This window comes from Bombina bombina, chromosome 3, assembly GCF_027579735.1.
Source record: "Bombina bombina isolate aBomBom1 chromosome 3, aBomBom1.pri, whole genome shotgun sequence".
NCBI lineage: Eukaryota > Metazoa > Chordata > Amphibia > Anura > Bombinatoridae > Bombina > Bombina bombina.
The window spans coordinates 1,204,400,922-1,204,425,158 of record NC_069501.1 but is presented as its reverse complement, the minus strand read 5'-3'; the positions used below and the strand labels follow the sequence as shown (position 1 = coordinate 1,204,425,158).

The 24,237-nt window shown below is 40.8% G+C and overlaps 1 protein-coding gene across 1 annotated transcript in view; it reads right to left on the bottom strand.

The window, feature by feature from the left end:
• Window positions 1-477: 477 nt before the first annotated feature.
• The window catches only part of PICALM (phosphatidylinositol binding clathrin assembly protein), a 404,046-nt gene continuing 380,286 nt past the window's right edge, over window positions 478-24,237 (bottom strand). The window contains exons 18-19 of the mRNA XM_053705595.1: window positions 3,273-3,375; window positions 478-1,890 (exon numbers count right to left, since the gene is read on the bottom strand). Coding sequence (XP_053561570.1) covers window positions 3,283-3,375 — 93 coding nt within the window. The 3' untranslated portion in view covers window positions 478-1,890; window positions 3,273-3,282. The remainder of the gene's footprint in view (window positions 1,891-3,272; window positions 3,376-24,237) is intronic.

Here is a 24,237-nt window from a genome sequence, read left to right as displayed (position 1 = left end):
AAACCGCTAAGATCATCAAATCTCCAGGCAGAATTCTTCTTCTAATTTCTGCCTGAGAGAAAAACAGTACAACGCCGGTACCGTTTAAAAATAACAAACTCTTGATTGAAGGTAAAACTACACTAAGTCACCACATATCTCTTGATACTTCCTTTCTTGTCGAGAGTTGCAAGAGAATGACTGGGGGTGGCAGTTAGGGGAGGAGCTATCTAGACAGCTCTGCTGTGGGTGTCCTCTTGCAACTTCCTGTTGGGAAGGAGAATATCCCACAAGTAATGGATGAACCCGTGGACTGAATACACCTTACAAGAGAAATATTTTTCCCATAAATGTACTTAATTTTTAAAAGAAACCGTGTTCACTTTCATCTGACTGTATTAACATTTCTATTTATACAGTATTAATAGGCAGAAGTGTAACTCATACAACACAGAAAAATTATATAGGGTATAGAAACATACAACCTAAAAAATTAAATATGTTGCAGCTGAATTTATTTGAAAATCCACCAATTCTTAATCACATACATTTTATATTTTAAACAAAAATAGAATCTGCAGAGACAATGCAGCAAGTATGCGTTCATGTACAGAATTGCTTTCATGCTGTTCACTTTCCTTCAGATGCACATTTTCACATGTCCAATATATTTACACAGAAAGCACTGATCAACAGTGCTAATGCTCATACATCCCCATAAAATAGAGATAAATCTGTAAATAATGGGCAGATGAACTGGATACAATATGCCGCATGGTATATTGTTCACTGGATCTAAAAACTTCATGAATTGCAATGAAGTATATAGCTAAAGGATTTAGAACTGAAAGGTGTTTGTGAATAATTAATTTATTCATTTCATAAACTAAGAAACGTAGATTATAAATTATGGCACTTTAAGTAAAATTAGTGAAGACTTCTACCATACAGATTTAAAGGAAAAAACACAATGAAAGCAATTCCTCACATTCATTTCTCAAAGGCATTAAAATGTCAAACATAAAATAATGACTTGCTAAGCACAAAGCAATACATTTGTTCCCCCAATGTACTGATGACCGAATTGAATGTAGTGCTTTCCTTAATCAGTCTCCCTTGCAAAACCCTAGGCACATTATTGAGTATAGGGATTAATGCCGTATATAACTGATTTCTCATTAAAATATAACATTCGGACCAATAGAATTATTTGTACCATCCCCATTAGCAGTATATGGACATTTCTTTAAAATATTTTAGTGCTCTGTATGGAATCAAATATTTTCATAATTAAAAAAAAAAAAAAAAAAAACTGTATACATCCATACATTTCATAAGGTGTTTGATACATTAAAATGTTAAATTGATAATTATAAATAAATACAAATAATACATAAGGAATGTCTACTGCAAACTGTATATATATTTATATATTTCAAAGGAGGAAAAGTGTTAACCTCAATTACAGTCTATATGGGTAAGAAATGAAGAAATTAAAAAGTACTGCATGATTAATGAAAACAGGTGATTTATTATTCCCTCTTCGTGTCCATGGAAACCTTGCAGAGTCGCTGTAGCTGAAAGTGCTTGGACCTCTTCAACTTCACGCAGCACAGCAAAATCCAGTAGTTAAGTGTGTTTTCAGCAATCGCAACCTAACTTGTAGCTCCACAAAATGACTCGTTGCCACCACTCCAAATGGCTGAAGACAAAAGATTGGAATGCATCATTTCCTCACACGTGAGCCTTTTAATGATGTTCTCCATGTCTTTCATTGCTCCAAATCTAGTTATTGTACCATTCATGTGGAAGAGGACAGCTTAACAGCAGCTTGGATTTGTCTGGAAGTAGGTATCGGAGCATGGCCTTGTCGAAGGCTGCTCCCACACAGCTAGGTTACATGAACTGCATCTGGAAAAGAAAACAACGGTGAAAGCTTTTATTAAATTAGCCCAGAGGAGCAGAAAACCTGTCTGAGACACAGGCTAATAAGCAGCCACCATCAGTAGCAGACTGCCGATGCCCAAGTTTACTTCAGTAAAGAAAACTTTACAGACCAAAAATGTAACATCTAATGCATAGCTCGACAAACACAGGGGACAGGATGCCACTGGCTCCTAGAATTTTACCCCTGGCTCCTAACTTTTTGGGCTATTCTCCATATATCCGTTTACAAATACCACTCTCTGGCTCATAAAAGTATGTCTTGCTCCTAAATATTCTTACTGGCTTCTAAATTAACAGATTTGTCAACCCACATGGATGAACTAAAAAAAAAAGTGCTGTCTTACCATGCTGTGTGATCTGATTTAAAGGAACATTAAACTCAAAACTTAATTACTCAGAAAATGTTTAATTATGTACATTGTATAATATTAAAAACTTGCATTATTCATTTTAGCAGCTTTTATTTTTGCATATTGTAATTTTTACATTGCCCCAGTAGAGGTGAGATCCTTAAACATTCATATGTCTGACCTTGCAACATGCTACACAGTGATTAACCAGCACAGAAGCATATTTATCATTGTCCCTAAATGGCATCAGCAAACGAGAAATGATACATACTCAAATGCCTTTTGAAATGGAAATTAGTTTAACATTTTTGAAAACATTTATTTTCCATGCAGATCTTCAATGCAGTGCTTAACTGAAGATCCATATAATGCACACAAAGGCACATAAAACATTTGTTTTGCATGTAGATCGTTTGCTTTGCAATACTTACATGAAGATCATTATTATGTATTTATAAAATGACTCTAATGTCCCTTTAAACTATAACAAAATAAAGAACAGCAGCCAACAAAACAGTGTAAAGCTGGAGGGGTCGTACAATTTCCCAAAAAGTAAAAGTATTGATCATAAAAAATATCTAGCCCCTTCTAAATTACAAGTAACAGCCTAAAACAAACATAATATGTAGCATTTAAGCAAGTTAGCGTGATGAAAAGCAAAAGCTGTGAGTGAAATGAATGAAATGACATTCTACAGTGCCCTGACGTGAAAGTAAAAAAAAGAAAAAGCACAAGAACTGAAGGATTAAAGTGCCCCTATATACAGAAAGACAGTCCTGTATTACACCAGTGATTTTCTTTACGTGGCTATGGGACATAACATGAAGGTCTAGAATTAAGAAACTAGTTTAGTAGACAAGCCCAGGAAATTCTTTGCATTTATTTTTAAAGTAAAACCTAAAACTTCAAGGACTAAAAATATTAATCTTTACACAGGAAGCAAACATCCTGTTATTAATTGCAATAAAATCACGTGTGCCAATAAGCTGGCAATACCTAAATAGTCCTACAAGAAATCCTGCAAAGAGAAGTGTGGGACAGGTTCGTTCCCGGGAGCTCTGTGAGGACTCTGATTGGAGGGGCTTGATGCTGCAGACAACTGGTTGAGAGGAGAGGGAAAAGAAAGAAAAAGAAGGTCTGAGAATGACAGAATATGAAAGCAGAAAATGTAATGATGCACGAGTTTTGCAAAACAATTCAGGGAGCAATGAGATCTCTATGGATAAAGGATTATTTGCATGCTGAGCACAACTGTAACTACATTTTATGTTTATAATCCAAGTCTTCTTAAAGGGACAGTGTAAAATGTTCTACCTGTATAAATTGTTCATAATTATCTATTTTACCTACTGACGTGAATTAAACTTTTTACAAAAAGCTCCTTTACCTTATTTAGCAATTTGAAATAACGCTTTTGCCTTTTGAAATAGCCACTTACACTGAATATTTCAATACTGCAGTATTGGCTATAGAAAAGCAATATCTAAACAAGAAGCTGCTGCCAACATTAGACTCCCAGTGAGTGTTGAAGGGTTCAGTACTGAAATGTTAACTGAAAATAGCACTTTTGTGTATAAAACAATAGCTAAGATAAGGAGGCCATCGTGTTAGAAAGATAACAAGGTTTGCTCTCCCTGCAAGCTCTTCCCATTTCAACAGGTTGTGGTTTCAAAGAGTGAAAACAGCTATTTAATATACCAAAATAAGCATTATAATGACTACCCTGCAGCTGGTGGGAAAACAATGTAATAGTACAGTGTCCCTTTAAGTAATAAGTTTATCCCCAAACGTGAGCTTGCACCTATTGGCTATTATGAGATTTAAATCCGCACAGTGTATCTCAGGCAAAAATTCTCTTGGCACATTTTCTCCTTACATTTAGTTGTTAACGACTTAGTATATAGCTTATTTTACCTACTATGTTTAAAATTAGATATAGTTTATACTACAGTAATATTCAGCTAAAAACAAATCCAGTTTATTTCTCTTATCACTTATATTATCTTTAACTTGATATCCATGGTTGCAACTCTTCCCTTTTCCCTAAAGGCATGCTAAGGTAGACCCAGGAGCGTGAACTTGTATTGGGCACTATGTGGCAGGAGTGTGTAGCAATGTTATACATGAAACAGTAGGGGGGAGCTTTAGAGTGCAGTAGCTTCAGCCACTCCATGGTAAACTAGGCTGGCAACAATGACAGCTGTATAGCTAGAAGCACTGCTTAGCAAAAGAAGACAAACTGAATACAAAACTGATAATGCATTTATCTTCGGATAGGAGACATTTGAGTAGTACTAAGTTAATGTAGAGCCTTGGGGGAGGCTGCTCTCACAGACCACTGTCTTCTACAGCTACTTCTACAGGTTGTCTGTATAACACTATAATATCCAGAGCTGCCAGCACACAAGACACACAATCCTGAGCTTACCTATGTATGTCCATGGAATGGGGACACATTTGAAACAAGTAAATTGGAAAGTTATTGTCCCTTTAAAGCTTGGTATCAATAAAATCACTGCATTGGAAGTTCATTTATGACTGCACATATACATGTAGTGACCCTAGATCAAAGCTAATGGTGACAAGGGACTTGGTGAATACCTGTGGCACTGTTACCTATTCCCCAACACTATTATATTAATATACTTTTTCCCACTGTGATTACCATGTAACTAAGCATCAGCAGACTGCCCCCTTATCTCAGTGCTTTTTACAATCTTAAGGAATAAGAAGATACAAGAGGGGCACCTCATGTGTACATCAGTATACCAAACAAATGATATAAGAAAAAGCCAAATGGGTACTCACATTAGACCAAAGTACACATATGTACTCGTAGATGCAGGCTGGTAACTCAAGGTGTACCGGCAAACCCTAATAATGCAAAAAACAAGGCTGCTCTCGTCCTTACAGATAAATCCAGAGCTGAATGAAAGACAGAAGACAAGAGGGGTGCCTCATGTGCGTATCAATATGCAGATCAGGTGATAATATATAGAGCCAAGTTAGTACTCACATTTGATCCAAGTACACTATTGTACTAGTAGGTACAGGCTAGTAACTTGGGGTGTACCAGCTAACCCTCTCCAGATGTAGATTGGTTGAAGCAGAGGGATTCTGCTATTCTTGGCAATAGGTGGAAAGTCAGTTAAAGCAGTAAAAGCTGCTATGATGCCTGATGAAACAGGCTGGGGCTGAGAAACACGTTGCATTACAAACCATTGCTTGTTTATATGTTTTTAATATTTGTTTTTAATAAATTCACTTGTTCTATACAAGCTTGGGGTTACCTTTACTTATAGCAGCTTTTACCGCTTTAACTGACTTTCCACCTATTGCCAAGAATAGCAGAATCCCTCTGCTTCAACCAATCTACATCTGGAGAGGGTTAGCTGGTACACCCCAAGTTACTAGCCTGTACCTACTAGTATAATAGTGTACTTGGATCAAATGTGAGTACTAACTTGGCTCTATATATTATCACCTGATCTGCATATTGATACGCACATGAGGCGCCCCTCTTGTCTTCTGTCTTTCTTTTTACAATCTTGCATTTTAGACAATTAGTGCTGGTTCCTGCATAACTCCACAGGAGTAAGCTCGGTGTTATCTATATGGCAAAATGAACTAGCACTGTCTGGCTGTGAAAAATCTAATAAAATGCAGAGATAAGAGAGCGGGCTGAAGGGGCTAAGAAAAAGGCAGAGATTTAGAGGTTGTAAAGTAAAATTAACATAACACTGGTGGTTATTCAAAGCTAGGGAATGGTTGTAAAATCATTATCTATTTAAACAATAAAAATCAAGTAGACTATTGCTTTAACCACATGAGTTAGTGAATTAGTGAAGATAGATAAGGGTATGAAGTCCTTAGGACAATTGTGGCCATATAATGGCCTACTAGCATAGCTCTAAGGATAGAAAGATGGGACTAACAAATTAAATTAACATTTAATTAACAGGCTTTTATGATCATAGTGCCAAAGCCTCTTGTGCATGTAGTTCAAACTTAATTTGTTAGAGAAAAAAATAAAACACTTATTGGAGGGAACAAGATGACAATTATTTCTACCCAAAGAAACCATTTGTGTGACTACAAGTTTAGCCATATTCCCTGGTAATTGAATAACTGGCTTCCCACTAAAAGTCTCACTGGGAAAACGTAAATTACAGAGACTTGGGCATCTTTGGACTTGGAATGAAAGGGTTTCATACTCCTCCTGGGTGACAGAAGAATGAACTCCTTCCATAAAGAGAGCAAGGAATTGAGAATTCTGGTAAAGAGATAAATATCCCAAAGGAGAGCAAAAGGAAAAAACCGGGAAATCTTTTTACATATAATGCTGGGCAAGAAAAGATGCCTGTAAAAGATCTTCTAAGTGAAATATTTTTATCCTAAAATGTTGATAGGCATAATGGAGAATGGAGTAATTGCAGGACACAATTAATAGGCTCAGATAGCCCAAAGGAAGAACTTAATACTCCAACAATATTCAGCAGATTTCAATCTTATTGTCTATCGGGTCCTTTAAAGAGGTAGCTCCCTCTAGTGACCTGTTTGCCAAATAGGAGACCAGGGTATACGCCACTTGAAGTATTTCCCAGAGATAGATTTGGAAACGGTATAAAAAAAAATAAAAAAAATACTGTTTGATTTTCTCCTCTGTCATAACTTAAAAAAAAAAAAAAAAAAAAAAAGGAAATTTATGCTTACCTGATAAATGTATTTCTTTTTTGACACAATGAGTCCACAGATCATCTTAATTACTATTGGGATATTCACCTCCTGGTCAGCAGGAGGCGGCAAAGAGCACCACAGCAAAGCTGTTAAATATCACCTCCCTTCACTCCCACCCAAGTCATTCGACCAAAGTATAGGAGATAAAGGAAGCAACAAGGTGCAGAGGTGTCTGAAGTTTATAAAAACCAACAACCTGTCTTACAAAAACAGGGCGGGCCGTGGACTCATTGTGTCAAAAAAGAAATACATTTATTAGGTAAGCATAAATTTCCTTTTCTTTTTAATGACACGATGAGTCCACGGATCATCTTAATTACTATTGGGAATCAATATCCAAGCTAGAGTACACAGATGATACGGGAGGGACAAGAAAGGGAACCTAAATGGAAGGCACCACTGCTTGAAGAACCTTTCTCCCAAAAGCGGCCTCAGCCGAGATAAAAGTGTCAAATTTATAAAACTTTGAAAAAGTGAGAAGAGAGGACCAAGTTGCAGCCTTGCAAATCTGTTCCACAGAAGCTTCATTCTTGAATGCCCATGAGGAAGCAACAGCCCTCGTGGAATGAGCCGTAACTCTCTCTGGAGGCTGCTGTCCAGCAGTCTCATATGCAAAATGTATAATACTCTTCAGCCAAAAAGAAAGAGAAGTAGCTGTAGCTTTCTGTCCCTTACGTTTTCCTGAGAAAACCACAACCAAAGCAGAAGACTGACGAAAATCCTTAGTCGCCTGCAGGTAAAACTTTAAGGCACGAACAACGTCCAAATTGTGCAGAAGCCGTTCCTTCTGAGAGGTAGGATTAGGATACAAGGAAGGAACAACAATCTCCTGATTAATGTTCCGATCAGAAACAACCTAAAATCCTAATTTAGAACGCAAAACTATCTTATCTGAATGAAAAATAAGGTAAGGGGACTCATACTGCAATGCTGAGAGCTCTGAATAGAAACAAGAAATACAACTTTCCAAGATAACAACTTAATATCTAAGGAATGCATAGGCTCAAACGGAGCCCCTTGAAGAACTTTGAGAACCAAATTAAGACTCCATGGAGGAGTAACACAGGCCTGATCCTGACCAAGGCCTGACAAAAAGATTGCACATCTGGAACAGCTGCCAGACGTTTGTGTAACAAAATAGATAAGGCAGAAATTTGACCCTTTAGGGAACTTGTCGATAATCCTTTCTCCAAACCCTCTTGGAGAAAAGACAAAATTCTAGGAATCCTAACTCTACTCCAGGAGTAGCCCTTGGATTCACACCAATAGAGATATTTACGCCATATCTTATGGTAAATCTTTCTAGCTACAGGTTTACGAGCCTGAATCTTGGTCTCTATGACCAAGTTGGAAAAGCCCCACTTGGATAAAATTAAGTGTTCAATCTCCAAGCAGTCAGCTCAGAGAAACTAGGTTTGGATGAAGGAAGGGTCCTTGGATTAGAAGGTCCTTCCTCAACTGAAGTCTCCAAGGTGGCAGAGATGACATTTCCACCAGATCTGCATATCAAATCCTGCGAGGCCAAGCTGGAGCAATGAAGATCACCGATGCCCTCTCCTGCTTGACTCGAACAATTACCCGAGGAAGAAGAGCAAACATAGGAAACAGGTATGCTAGACTGAAGGTCCAAGGGACCGCCAGAGCAACTATTCGTTCTGCCTGGGGGTCCCTGGACCTCGACCCGTGTCTCGGGAGCTTGGCATTCTTTCGAGATGCCATGAGAACCAATTCCGGCTGACCCCACTTCAGAATCAGGCTGGAGAACACTTCCGGATGGAGTTCCCACTCCCCCGGATGAAAGGTCTGCCTGCTCAGGAATTCCGCCTCCCAGTTGTCCACCCCTGGGATGTGGATCGCCGACAAATAGCAAGAAGGGGCCTCTGCCCATTGAATTATTTTGGTTACCTCTGTCATCGCTAAGGAACTCCTCATTCCTCCCTGATGATTGATGTAAGCCACTGAATTTATGTTGTCCGACTGGAACTTGATAAACTGGACCGAGGCTGAGGCCAGGCCAGAAGAGCATTGAAGATCGCTCTTATCTTCAGAATGTTTATAGGAAGAAGAGACTCTGAGTCAAAACCCTGAGCCATCAGAGAGCCCCAGACTGCTCCCCATCATAGAAAGCTGGCGTCTGTAGTCACAATCACCCAGGATGGTCTGCAAAAGCAGGTTTCCTTAGAGAGATGATCCAGAGACAACCACCATTGAAGAGAATCCTTTGTCTCCCGCTCCAGAAGAATTCGAGGAGACAAATCGGCATAATCCACATTCCTTTGCCCGTGGATAAATAACTGTAGAGGTCTGAGATGCAGCCGAGTAAAACGGGATGATGTCCATTGCCGCCACCATCAGCCCTATTACCTCCATGCACTGAGCCACTGATGGCCGAGGAGTGGACTGAAGGGCTAGACAGGTATCGAAAATCTTTGATTTCCTGACCTCTGACAGAAAAATCTTCATTGATAGGGAATCTATTATGGTTCCCAAGAAAGTTACCCTTGTGTTTGGGACTAAGGAATTCTTTTCCAAATTTACCTTCCACCCATGAGATTGCAGGAAAGATAACACCATGTCCGTGTGTGATCTTGCTTGTTGTAAGGATGGCTCCTGGACTAGCATGTCGTCCAGATAGGGCGCCACTGAAATGCCCCGTAACCGAAGGACCGCTAACAGTGATCCCAGAACCCCTGTGAAAATTCTGGGAGCTGTGGCAAGACCAAAGGGAAGAGTCACGAACTGGAAGAGTTTGTCCAGAAAGGCAAACCTTAGGAACTTGTGATGTGCATGTTCCCTGTGAATGGGAACATGCAGGTATGCGTCCTTTAACTCCACCGTTGTCATAAATTGACCCTCTTGGATCAAAGGAAGAATAGAACGAATAGTTTCCATCTTGAAGGACGGTACTCTAAGAAATTTGTTTACACTCTAGAGACCTAAAATTGAGAACCGCGAAGAGATTGGAATAAAATTCCAGACCCTATTCCTGTATCGGAACAGGAACTATCACTCCCAGGTCGGAGAGGTCTCTTACACAGCGTAAGAATTACTCATTTTGTCTGGTCTACAGATAATCTTCAAAGCAGAAACCTGTCTCTGGGAGGAAACTTTTGAACTCTAGTTTGTATCCCTGGAACACTATGTCTACTGCCCAGGGATCCTGAACATCTCGAACCCAAACCTGAACGAAGTTCTGGTCTCGGATCTGGGGCAGGCCCTTCATGCTGTCTTTGATTCAATAGCAGGCTTCTTGGATTGTTGTCTCCTATTCCAAGAATGATTGGGTCTCCATGATGGTTTAGACTGTTCCTGCTTGGAGGCGGAAAAGGAAGAATTTCCCTTTAAATTTCGAAAGGAACGAAAATTACTCTGTCGTCTCTTTGGTTTGTTTCTCATATCCTGAGGGAGAAGATGACCCTTACCTCCCGTAATATCAGAGATTATTTCCTTCAAGTCCAGTCCAAACAAGGTCTTCCCCTTGTAAGGAATCACTAAAAGCTTAGACTTAGAGGATACATCCGCTGACCAAGGTTTTAACCATAAGACTCTACGAGCTAAAACAGAGAAACCTGAAATCTTTGCTCCCAGTTTGATACCTTAAAGGGAAGCATCGGTAATAAAGGAATTAGCCAATTTAAGAGCTTTTATACTATTCTAGATTTCATCCAGGGGAGTGTCTGTCCTAATAGCATCAGGCAACGCATCAACCAATATGCCGCAGCACTAGTGACGGTAGCAAAGCACACAGCTGGCTGCCATTGTAAGCCCTGGTGTACAAACATCTTTTTGCGTAACCCCTTTAATTATTTGTCCATAGGATCTTTGAAAGCACAACTATCCTCTATAGGTATAGTAGTTCTCTTAGCTAAGGTGGAAACAGCTCTTTCCACCTTGGGGACTTTTTTTTTTCAGGATTAATTACGACCGTGGAGTCGCTGTCGTCCAATGTAGATAAAACCTCCATGAGTAACAGACGGAGGTGTTCTAGCTTAAACCTGAAATATACAACTTTAGTATCAGCAAGAGGAATTACAGTGTGTCAGAAAACTCGCTTGCTGAATGTCTGTTTTTCCTCTAACGCTTTCCCTACAACATTGGAAAAGCAGACAACGCATCAGAAGACATGAGAGGAGCGATGTCTTGTAAAGTAACCCCAGAATGAGTTAGAGAGGAAGCGCAGGGCACTGCATGTGAGGGCAATAAAAATTTGGGACTCCTGAGGAGAAAATTGGGTATATTGAACATTGTCATTAAATTTCTAAACAGCATCCTGGAAAATTTTGTCTCAGAAAAAAAGACTATCCCTAAGGATTAACTTCCTCACATACATGAGGAACAGAAAAGGGATTGGTGGTTCCACATTGGCATCAACACAAAGACAAGTGACCCTCTGCATGGCCTCTTGGTCCATTCTGATTCACAATGAACCAAGATATCCAAAAACATTTTTAAAAAAAAATCAAAACATACAAAACCGTTACTGTCACTTTAAATTTTAAAATGGTAACTTTTTTCCTTTTTTTTTATTATTTGAGTGTAAATAGGGCAGACAAGCTTAAATAAACTTGCAATTCACCACTACACCTCAGCAGGGAACTGCTGAGGTGCCTGCCTGACCGATAAAACTAACTCCCTCTGAGCAGTATGTTCAGATCCGGAACTGCACCGCAAAAGCAGAAGACAATCTCCGGTCCTAATTACGCATGAAATAATAGAGGATACGTAATAGGACAAGTAACTGTACAACTTCTCTTCAGACTCTCCGGAAGAGAAGGGGAAAAAGGTGCACTATGCAAATGCTGCCTCCCCTTCGTGGGCGTTGACAAAACAGTCATCTCCCGGTCGGCATGTTGTTTATGAAACCGCTGGGAGATGTGACCACCGCAATCGTCAATTTGCCCCAGTGCCTGCATCTAACTGACAGAAAACATAATTTATGTAAGAACTTACCTGATAAATTCATTTCTTTCATATTAGCAAGAGTCCATGAGCTAGTGACGTATGGGATATACATTCCTAACAGGAGGGGCAAAGTTTCCCAAACCTCAAAATGCCTATAAATACACCCCTCACCACACCCACAAATCAGTTTAACGAATAGCCAAGAAGTGGGGTGATAAGAAAAAAGTGCGAAAGCATAAAAAATAAGGAATTGGAATAATTGTGCTTTAAACAAAAAAATCATAACCACCACAAAAAAGGGTGGGCCTCATGGACTCTTTCTAATATGAAAGAAATGAATTTATCAGGTAAGTTCTTACATAAATTATGTTTTCTTTCATGTAATTAGCAAGAGTCCATGAGCTAGTGACGTATGGGATAATGACTACCCAAGATGTGGATCTTTCCACGCAAGAGTCACTAGAGAGGGAGGGATAAAATAAAGACAACCAATTACGCTGAAAAATAATCCACACCCAAAATAAAGTTTAAATGAAAAAAAACTGAAATTATAAGCAGAAGATTCAAACTGAAACAGCTGCCTGAAGTACTTTTCTACCAAAAACAGCTTCAGAAGAGGAAAACACATCAAAATGGTAGAATTTAGTAAAAGTATGCAAAGAAGACCAAGTTGCTGCTTTGCAAATCTGATCAACCGAAGCTTCATTCCTAAACGCCCAGGAAGTAGAAACTGACCTAGTAGAATGAGCTGTAATCCTTTGAGGCAGAGTTTTACCCGACTCGACATAATCATGATGAATTAAAGATTTCAACCAAGATGCCAAAGAAATGGCAGAGGCCTTCTGACCTTTCCTAGAACCGGAAAAGATAACAAATAGACTAGAAGTCTTTCGGAAATTCTTAGTAGCTTCAACATAATATTTCAAAGCTCTAACTACATCCAAAGAATGCAATGATCTCTCCTTAGAATTCTTAGGATTAGGACACAATGAAGGAACCACAATTTCTCTACTAATGTTGTTAGAATTCACAACCTTAGGTAAAAATTTAAAAGAAGTTCGCAACACCGCCTTATCCTGATGAAAAATCAGAAAAGGAGACTCACAAGAAAGAGCAGATAATTCAGAAACTCGTCTGGCAGAAGAGATGGCCAGAAGGAACAAAACTTTCCAAGAAAGTAATTTGATGTCCAACGAATGCATAGGTTCAAACGGAGGAGCTTGAAGAGCCCCCAGAACCAAATTCAAACTCCAAGGAGGAGAAATTGACTTAATGACAGGTTTTATACGAACCAAAGCTTGTACAAAACAATGAATATCAGGAAGATTAGCAATCTTTCTGTGAAAAAGAACAGAAAGAGCAGAGATTTGTCCTTTCAAGGAACTTGCAGACAAACCTTTATCCAAACCATCCTGAAGAAACTGTAAAATTCTCGGAATTCTAAAAGAATGCCAGGAAAAATGATGAGAAAGACACCAAGAAATATAAGTCTTCCAGACTCTATAATATATCTCCCTAGATACAGATTTACGAGCCTGTAACATAGTATTAATCACAGAGTCAGAGAAACCTCTTTGACTAAGAATCAAGCGTTCAATCTCCATACCTTTAAATTTAAGGATTTGAGATCCTGATGGAAAAAAGGACCTTGCGACAAAAGGTCTGGTCTTAACGGAAGAGTCCACGGGTTGGCAAGAGGCCATCCGGACAAGATCCGCATACCAAAACCTGTGAGGCCATGCTGGAGCTACCAGCAGAACAAACGAGCATTCCTTCAGAATCTTGGAGATTACTCTTGGAAGAAGAACTAGAGGCGGAAAGATATAGGCAGGATGATACTTCCAAGGAAGTGGCAATGCATCCACTGCTTCCGCTTGAGGATCCCTGGATCTGGACAGATACCTGGGAAGTTTCTTGTTTAGATGAGAGGCCATCAGATCTATTTCTGGAAGTCCCCACATTTGAACAATCTGAAGAAATACCTCTGGGTGAAGAGACCATTCGCCCGGATGTAACGTTTGGCGGCTGAGATAATCCGCTTCCCAATTGTCTATACCTGGGATATGAACCGCAGAAACTAGACAGGAGCTGGATTCGGCCCATACCAGAATTCAAGATACTTCCTTCATAGCCAGAGGACTGTGAGTCCCTCCTTGATGATTGATGTATGCCACAGTTGTGACATTGTCTGTCTGAAAACAATTGAACGATTCTCTCTTTAGAAGAGGCCATGACTGAAGAGCTCTGAAAATTGCACGGAGTTCCAAAAACATAATTTATGCTTACCTGATAAATGTATTTCTCTTGTAGTGTGTTCAGTCCACGGGTCATCCATTACTTATGGGATATATTCTCCTTCCCAACAGGAAGTTGCAAGAGGATCACCCAAGCAGAGCTGCTATATAGCTCCTCCCCTCACATGTCATATCCAGTCATTCGACCGAAACAAGACGAGAAAGGAGAAACTATAGGGTGCAGTGGTGACTGGAGTTATAATTTAAAATTTAGAACCTGCCTCAAATAGACAGGGCGGGCAGTGGACTGAACACACTACAAGAGAAATAAATTTATCAGGTAAGCATAAATTATGTTTTCTCTTGTTAAGTGTGTTCAGTCCACGGGTCATCCATTACTTATGGGATACCAATACCAAAGCTAAAGTACACAGATGATGGGAGGGACAAGGCAGGAACATTAAACAGAAGGAACCACTGCCTGTAGAACCTTTCTCCCAAAAACAGCCTCCGAAGAAGCAAAAGTGTCAAATTTGTCAAATTTGGAAAAAGTATGAAGTGAAGACCAAGTTGCAGCCTTGCAAATCTGTTCAACAGAGGCCTCATTCTTAAAGGCCCAGGTGGAAGCCACAGCTCTAGTGGAATGAGCTGTAATTCTTTCAGGAGGCTGCTGTCCAGCAGTCTCATAGGCTAAGCGTATTATGCTACGAAGCCAAAAAGAGAGAGAGGTAGCCGAAGCCTTTTGACCTCTCCTCTGTCCAGAGTAAACGACAAACAGAGAAGAAGTTTGTCGAAAATCTCTAGTTGCCTGTAAGTAGAACTTTCTTGTTAGAAACAACCTTAGGTAAAAACCCAGGTTTAGTACGCAGAACAACCTTGTCTGAATGAAAGATCAGATAAGGAGAATCACAATGTAAGGCAGATAACTCAGAGACTCTTCGAGCCGAGGAAATAGCCATCAAAAACAGAACTTTCCAAGATAAAAGCTTAATATCAATGGAATGAAGGGGTTCAAACGGAACACCCTGGAGAACTTTAAGAACCAAGTTTAAGCTCCACGGAGGAGCAACAGCTTTAAACACAGGCTTAATCCTAGCCAAAGCCTGACAAAAAGCCTGGACGTCTGGATTCTCTGCCTGACGCTTGTGTAAAAGAATAGACAGAGCAGAAATCTGTCCCTTTAGTGAACTAGCGGATAAGCCCTTTTCCAAACACTCTTGTAGAAAAGACAATATCCTAGGAATCCTAACCTTACTCCATGAGTAACTCTTGGATTCACACCAATATAAATATTTACGCCATATCTTGTGGTAAATTTTTCTGGTAACAGGTTTCCGAGCCTGTATTAATGTATCAATAACCGAATCCGAAAACCCACGCTTTGATAGAATCAAGCGTTCAATTTCCAGGCAGTCAGCCTCAGAGAAATTAGGTTTGGATGGTTGAAAGGACCCTGAATTAGAAGGTCCTGCCTCAGGGGTAGAGACCATGGTGGACAGGACGACATGTCCACTAGGTCTGCAAACCAGGTCCTGCGTGGCCACGCAGGCGCTATCAGAAACACCGATGCTCTCTCCTGTTTGATCCTGGCAATCAGTCGAGGTAGCAACGGAAAAGGTGGAAACACATAAGCTATGTTGAAAACCCAAGGGGCTGCTAGCGCATCTACCAGTACCGCTCCCGGGTCCCTGGACCTGGATCCGTAACAAGGAAGCTTGGCGTTCTGGCGAGATGCCATGAGATCCAGATCCGGTTTGCCCCAACGAAGAATCAGTTGAGCAAAAACTTCCGGGTGAAGTTCCCACTCCCCTGGATGAAAAGTCTGGCGACTTAGAAAATCCGCCTCCCAGTTCTCCACGACTGGGATGTAGATCGCTGACAGGTGGCAAGAGTGAGACTCTGCCCAGCGAATAATCTTCGAGACTTCCAACATCGCTAGGGAACTCCTGGTTCCCCCTTGATGATTGATGTAAGCCACAGTCGTGATGTTGTCCGACTGAAATCTGATGAACCTCAGTGTTGCTAACTGAGGCCAAGCTAGAAGAGCATTGAATATTGCTCTTAATTCTAGAATGTTTATTGGGAGGAGTTTCTCCTCCTGAGTCCACGATCCCTGAGCCTTCAGGGAGTTCCAGACTGCTCCCCAGCCTAGTAGGCTGGCATCTGTTGTTACAATCGTCCAATCTGGTCTGCGAAAAGTCATTCCTTTGGACAGATGAACCCGTGATAACCACCAGAGAAGAGAATCTCTGGTCTCCTAGTCCAGATTTAGCAAAGGGGACAGATCTGAGTAATCCCTGTTCCATTGACTTAGCATGCATAGTTGCAGCGGTCTGAGATGTAGGCGCGCAAATGGCACTATGTCCATTGCCGCGACCATTAAGCCGATTACTTCCATGCACTGAGCTACTGATGGGCTTGGAATGGAGTGAAGAACACGGCAAGCATTGAGAATCTTTGATAGCCTGGACTCCGTCAGGTAAATCTTCATCTCTACAGAATCTATAAGAGTCCCTAGAAAAGGGACCCTTGTGAGTGGTAACAGAGAACTCTTTTCCACGTTCACTTTCCACCCATGCGACCTCAGAAATGCTAGAACTATCTCTGTATGAGACTTTGCAGTTTTGAAAACTTGACGCTTGTATCAGAATGTCGTCTAGGTACGGAGCCACCGCTATGCCTCGTGGTCTTAGTACCGCCAGAAGAGAGCCCAGAACCTTTGTAAAAATTCTCGGGGCCGTAGCTAATCCGAAGGGAAGGGCTAAAAACTGGTAATGCCTGTCTAGAAAGGCAAACCTTAGGTACCGATAATGATCTTTGTGAATCGGTATGTGAAGGTAGGCATCCTTTAAATCCACTGTGGTCATATATTGACCCTCTTGGATCATGGGTAGGATGGTCCGAATGGTTTCCATCTTGAACGATGGAACCCTTAGGAATTTGTTTAAGATTTTTAATTCTAAGATTGGTCTGAAGGTTCCCTCTTTCTTGGGAACCACAAACAGATTTGAATAAAACCCTTGCCCCTGTTCCGTCCGCGGAACTGGGTGGATCACTTCCATTACTAAGAGGTCTTGTACACATTGTAGAAATGCCTCTTTCTTTACTAGGTTTGTTGATAACCTTGACAGATGAGAAGTTTTGAAATCCAGAAGGTATCCCTGAGATATAATCCCTGGGCGAAGAGAGAGAGTCTGCCCCCCACTAGATCCATCTCCGGAAAGGGGGCCCTGACTTCATGCTGTCTTAGGGGCGGAAGTAGGCTTTCTGGCCTGCTTGCCCTTGTTCCATGACTGGTTGCCTTTCCAACCCTGTCTGTAACGAGCAGTAGTTCCTTCCTGTTTTGGAGCGGAGGAAGTTGATGCTGCTCCTGCCTTGAAATTACGAAAGGCACGAAAATTAGACTGTTTGGCCTTCGAGTTGGCCCTGTCCTGAGGAAGGGTGTGGCCCTTACCTCCAGTAATGTCAGCAATAATTTCCTTCAAGCCGGGCCCGAATAAGGTCTGCCCTTTGAAAGGAATGTTTAGTAATTTAGACTTAGAAGTTACATCTGCTGACCAGGATTTAAGCCAAAGCGCTCTGCGCGCCTGTATGGCGAATCCGGAATTCTTAGCCATAAGTTTGGTTAAATGCACTACGGCATCCGAAACAAACGCATTAGCCAGCTTAAGGGTTCTAATCTTGCTCAAAGACTCATCCAATGGTGCTGTGCGAATCGCCTCTTCCAAAGACTCAAACCAGAATGCCGCTGCAGCAGTGACAGGCGCAATGCATGCAAGAGGCTGTAATATAAAACCTTGTTGAACAAACATTTTCTTAAGATAACCCTCTAATTTTTTATCCATTGGATCTGAGAAAGCACAGCTATCCTCCACCGGGATAGTGGTACGCTTGGCTAAAGTAGAAACTGCTCCCTCCACCTTAGGGACCGTCTGCCATAAGTCTCGTGTGGTGGCGTCTATAGGGAACATTTTTCTAAATATCGGAGGAGGGGAAAAAGGCACACCGGGTCTATCCCACTCCTTACTAATAATCTCTGTAAGCCTCTTTGGTATAGGAAAAACGTCAGTACACACCGGTACCGCGTAGTATCTATCCAGCTTACATAATTTCTCTGGGATTGCCACCGTGTCACAATCATTCAGAGCCGCTAACACCTCCCCTAGCAACACGCAGAGGTTCTCAAGCTTAAATTTAAAATTTCTGAATCCGGTCTCCCCGAATCAGAACCGTCACCCACAGAATGAAGCTCTCCGTCCTCATGTTCTGCAAATTGTGACGCAGTATCAGACATGGCTCTCGTGTCATCGGCGCGCTCTGTCCTTAACCCAGAACTGTCGCGCTTGCCTCTTAACTCGGGCATATTGTATAATACTTCTTTCATAACATTAGCCATATCATGTAAAGTGATTTGTAAGGGCCTTGATGTACTTGGCGCCTCAATCTCACGCACCTCCCGAGCGGGAGACGAAGGTACTGACACGTGAGGAGAGTTAGACGGCATAACTGCCCCCTCGTCTGGTGATAATTTTTTTATCGGTACAGATTGACTTTTCAAAGTAATATCAATACAATTGGTACACATATTTCTATTGGGCTCCACAACGGCTTTTAAACATAATGAACAAGTAGATTCCTCTGTATCAGACATGTTTAAACAGACTAGCAATGAAGCTAGCAAGCTTGGAAATTACTTTCAATAAGTTCGCAAGCAATATAAAAAAACGCTGCAGCGCTTTTAAAAAACACAGTTGAATAACAAAGAACTAATTCAGTTATAGTCAACAATTCTTTAAATGTATTAATTAGCAGAGGATTGCAAGCATTAGCAACAGGATGACTAACCCCTCAGTACCCAAAAAAAACGGATATCAAATTAATATTAAACGTTTTTATCACAGTCTAACACACTGTCACAGGTCTGCTGTGACTGATTACCTCCCTCAAAAACGAATTTTGAAGACCCCTGAGCTCTCTAGAGACGTCCTGGATCAAGGAGGAAGAAGCAGGAAGACTGTGCTAGAATTATAACTGCGCAACAAGGCGCTAAAAAAAGGCCCCTCCCGCTCATTTACAACAGTGGGAGACCTGATATAACGGTTTCTATGCAGAAATATACGTTAGCCATGTGGAAAAAAGGAAAAATTCATGCCCAAAAGGATTTGTCACCAAAGTACCTCACAAAAACGAATAACATGCCAGTAAACGTTTTTTTAAAAACAAACATCTTTTAATGTCATGCAAAGTTATCACTAAGCCTGCTACCAGTCGCTTCCACTGCAGATAAGGCTTAAGCATTATTTCAGTATTAACAGTATTTTCTCAGTCAAATTCTATTCCCTATAAAATAACTCTACTGTGCATACATTCATCAGCCTGATACCAGTCACTACTACTGCATTTAAGGCTGTACTTACATCATACGGGTAAAAGCAGTGTTTTCTTAGTCAATTCCATTCCCAGAAAATATTGTACTGCACATACCTCATTTGCGGGGGACCCCGCATGCTATTCCCATGTTCTGAAGTTACCCCACTCCTCAGAATGTTGAGAACAGCCAGTGGATCTTAGTTACGCCTGCAAAGATCATAGAAAAACGCAGGCAGTTTCTTCTTCCAAATACTGCCTGAGATAGAAAAACAGCACACTCCGGTGCCATTTAAAATAACAAACTTTTGATTGAAGAATAATTAAGTAAAAACTCCAACTCCTCCCGCGACCTCCTTCTTTGTTGAGGGTTGCAAGAGAATGACTGGGTATGACATGTGAGGGGAGGAGCTATATAGCAGCTCTGCTTGGGTGATCCTCTTGCAACTTTCTGTTGGGAAGGAGAATATATCCCATAAGTAATGGATGACCCGTGGACTGAACACACTTAACAAGAGAAATATTGATCAGTAATCTCACCTCCTGAGATTCCCAAACCCCTTGTGCTGTCAGAGACCCCCAAACAGCTACCCAACCTGTCAGACTTGCATCTGTTGAAATTACAGTCCAGGTCGGAAGAACAAAAGAAACCCCCTGAACTAAACGATGGTAATCTGTCCACCACGTCAGAGAGTGTCGTACAATCGGTGTTAAAGATATTAATTGAGATATCTTTGTGTAATCCCTGCACCACTGGTTAGTCATACAGAGCTGAAGAGGTCGCATGTGAAAACGAGCAAAGGGGATCGCGTCCGATGCTGCAGTCATAAGACCTAGAATTTCCATGCATAAAGCTACCGAAGGGAATGATTGTGACTGAAGGTTTCGACAAGCTGATATCAATTTTAGATGTCTCTTGTCCGTTAGTGACAGAGTCATGGACACTGAATCTATCTGGAAACCTAAAAAGGTTACCTTTGTCTGAGGAATCAATGAACTTTTTGGTAAATTGATCCTCCAACCATGATCTTGAAGAAACAACACAAGTCGATTCGTATGAGATTCTGCTAAATGTGAAGACTGAGCAAGTACCAAGATATCGTCCAAATAAGGAAATACCACAATACCCTGTTCTCTGATTACAGACAGAAGGGCACCGAGAACCTTTGTAAAAATTCTTGGAGCTGTAGCTAGGCCAAACGGTAGAGCCACAAACTGGTAATGCTTGTCTAGGAAAGAGAATCTCAGAAACTGAAAGTGATCTGGATGAATCGGAATATGCAGATATGCATCCTGTAAATCTATTGTGGACATATAATGCTCTTGCTGAACAAAAGGCAGGATAGTCCTTACAGTTACCATTTTGAATGTTGGTATCCTTACATATTGATTCAATATTTTTAGATCCAGAACTGGTCTGAAGGAATTCTCCTTCTTTGGTACAATGAAGAGATTTGAATAAAACCCCAGCCCCTGTTCCAGAACTGGAACTGGCATAATTACCCCAGCCAACTCTAGATCTGAAACACATTTCAGAAATGCTTGAGCCTTCGCTAGGTTTACTGGGACACGGGAAAGAAAAAATCTCTTTGCAGGAGGCCTTATCTTGAAGCCAATTCTGTACCCTTCTGAAACAATGTTCTGAATCCAGAGATTGTGAACGGAATTGAACCAAATTTCTTTGAAAAAACGTAATCTGCCCCCTACCAGCTGAGCTGGAATGAGGGCCGCACCTTCATGTGGACTTGGGAGCTGGCTTTGGTTTTCTAAAAGGCTTGGATTTATTCCAGACTGGAGATGGTTTCCAAACTGATACCACTCCTGAGGATGAAGGATCAGGCTTTTGTTCATTGTTGTGACAAAAGGAACGAAAACGATTATTAGACCTAAATTTACCTTTAGATTTTTTATCCTGTGGTAAAAAAGTTCCTTTCCCTCCAGTAACAGTTGAGATAATAGAATCCAACTGAGAACCAAATAATTTATTACCCTGGAAAGAAAGGGAAAGCAGAGTAGACTTAGAAGACATATCAGCATTCCAAGTTTTAAGCCATAAAGCACTTCTAGCTAAAATAGCTAGACACATATACCTGACATCAACTCTAATGATATCAAAGATGGCATCACAAATAAAATTATTAGCATGTTGTAGAAGACTAATAATGCTATGAGAATTATGATCTGTTACTTGTTGCGCTAAAGCTTCTAACCAAAAAGTTGAAGCTGCAGCAACATCCGCTAAAGATATAGCAGGTCTAAGAAGATTACCTGAACACAAGTAAGCTTTTCTTAGAAAGGATTCAATTTTCCTATCTAAAGGATCCTTAAAGGAAGTACCATCTGCCGTAGGAATAGTAGTAAGCTTAGCAAGAGTAGAGACAGCCCCATCAACCTTAGGGATTTTGTCCCAAAATTCTAATCTGTCAGATGGCACAGGATATAATTGCTTAAAACGTTTAGAAGGAGTAAAAGAATTACCCAAATTATTCCATTCCCTGGAAATTACTTCAGAAATAGCACCAGGGACAGGAAACACTTCTGGAATAACTACAGGAGATTTAAAAACCTTATTTAAACGTTTAGATTTAGTATCAAGAGGACTAGAATCCTCAATTTCTAATGCAATTAGGACTTCTTTAAGTAAAGAACGAATAAATTCCATTCTAAATAAATAACATAATTTATGTAAGAACTTACCTGATAAATTCATTTCTTTCATATTAGCAAGAGTCCATGAGCTAGTGACGTATGGGATATACATTCCTACCAGGAGGGGCAAAGTTTCCCAAACCTTAAAATGCCTATAAATACACCCCTCACCACACCCACAAATCAGTTTAACGAATAGCCAAGAAGTGGGGTCACATAGTATCAATCACAGAGTCAGAGAAACCTCTTTGACCAAGAATCAAGCGTTCAAACTCCATACCTTAAAATTTGAGGATTTGAGATCCTGATGGAAGAAAGGACCTTGCGACAGAAAGTCTGGTCTTAACGGAAGAGTCCACAGCTGGCAAGAGGCCATCCGGACAAGATCCGCATACCAAAACCTGTGAGGCCATGCTGGAGCTACCAGCAGGACAAACGAGCATTCCTTTAGAATCTTGGAGAATACTCTTGGAAGAAGGACTAGAGGCGGAAAGATATAGGCAGGATGATACTTCCAAGGAAGTGATAATGCATCCACTGCCTCCGCCCGAGGATCCCGGGATCTGGAAAGATACCAGGGAAGTTTCTTGTTTAGATGAGAAGCCATCAGATCTATTTCTGGGAGTTCCCACATTTGAAAAATATGAAGAAATACCTCTGGGTGAAGAGACCATTCGCCCGGATGCAACGTTTGGCGACTGAGATAATCCGCTTCCCAATTGTCTATACCTGGGATATGAACCGCAGAGATTAGACAGGAGCTGGATTCTGGCCAAACCAAAATTCGAGATACTTCTTTCATAGCCAGAGGACTGTGAGTCCCTCCTTGATGATTGATGTATGCCACAGTTGTGACATTGTCTATCTGAAAACAAATGAAAAACTCTCTCTTCAGAAGAGGCCAAAACTGAAGAGCTCTGAAAATTGCACGGAGTTCCAAAATATTGATCGGTAATTTCACCTCCTGAGATTCCCAAACCCCTTGTGCCGTCAGAGACCCCCACACAGCTCCCCAACCTGAAAGACTTGCATCTGTTGAGATTATAGTCCAGGTCGGAAGAACAAAGAAGCCCCCTGAACTAAACGATGGTGATCTGTCCACCACGTCAGAGTGTCGTATAATCGGTTTAAAGATATTAATTGAGATATCTTTGTGTAATCCCTGCACCATTGGTTCAGCATACAGAGCTGAAGAGGTCACATGTGAAAACGAGCAAAGGAGATCGCATCCGATGCGGCAGTCCTAAGACCTAAAATTTCCATGCATAAGGCTACCAAAGGGAATGATTGTGACTGAAGGTTTTGACAAGCTGATATCAATGTTAAACTTCTCTTGTCTGACAAGGACAGAGTCATAGACACTGAATCTATCTGGAAACCTAAAAAGGTTACCCTTGTCTGAGGAATCAATGAACTTTTTGGTAAATTGATCCTCCAACCATGATCTTGAAGAAACAACACAAGTCGATTCGTATGAGATTCTGCGAAAATGTGAAGACTGAGCAAGTACCAAGATATCGTCCAAATAAGGAAATACCACAATACCCTGTTCTCTGATTACAGACAGAAGGGCACCGAGAACCTTTGAAAAAATTCTTGGAGCTGATGCTAGGCCAAACGGTAGAGCCACAAAACTGGTAATGCTTGTCTAAAAAGAGAATCTCAGAAACTAAAAGTGATCTGGATGAATCGGAATATGCAGATATGCATCCTGTAAATCTATTGTAGACATATAATGCCCTTGCTAAACAAAAGGCAGGATAGTCCTACAGTTACCATCTTGAATGTTGGTATCCTTACAGAACGATTCAATATTGATAGATCCGGAACTGGTCTGAAGGAATTGACCTTCTTTGGTACAATGAAGAGATAGAATAAAACCCCAGCCCCTGTTCCAGAACTGGAACAGGCATAATTACTCCAGCCAACTCTAGATCTGAAAAACATTTCAGAAATGCTGAGCCTTTGCTGGGTTTACTGGGACACGGGAAAGAAAAAAATCTCTTTGCAGGAGGCCTTAACTTGAAGCCAATTCTGTACCTTTCTGAAACAATGTTCTGAAACCAGAGATT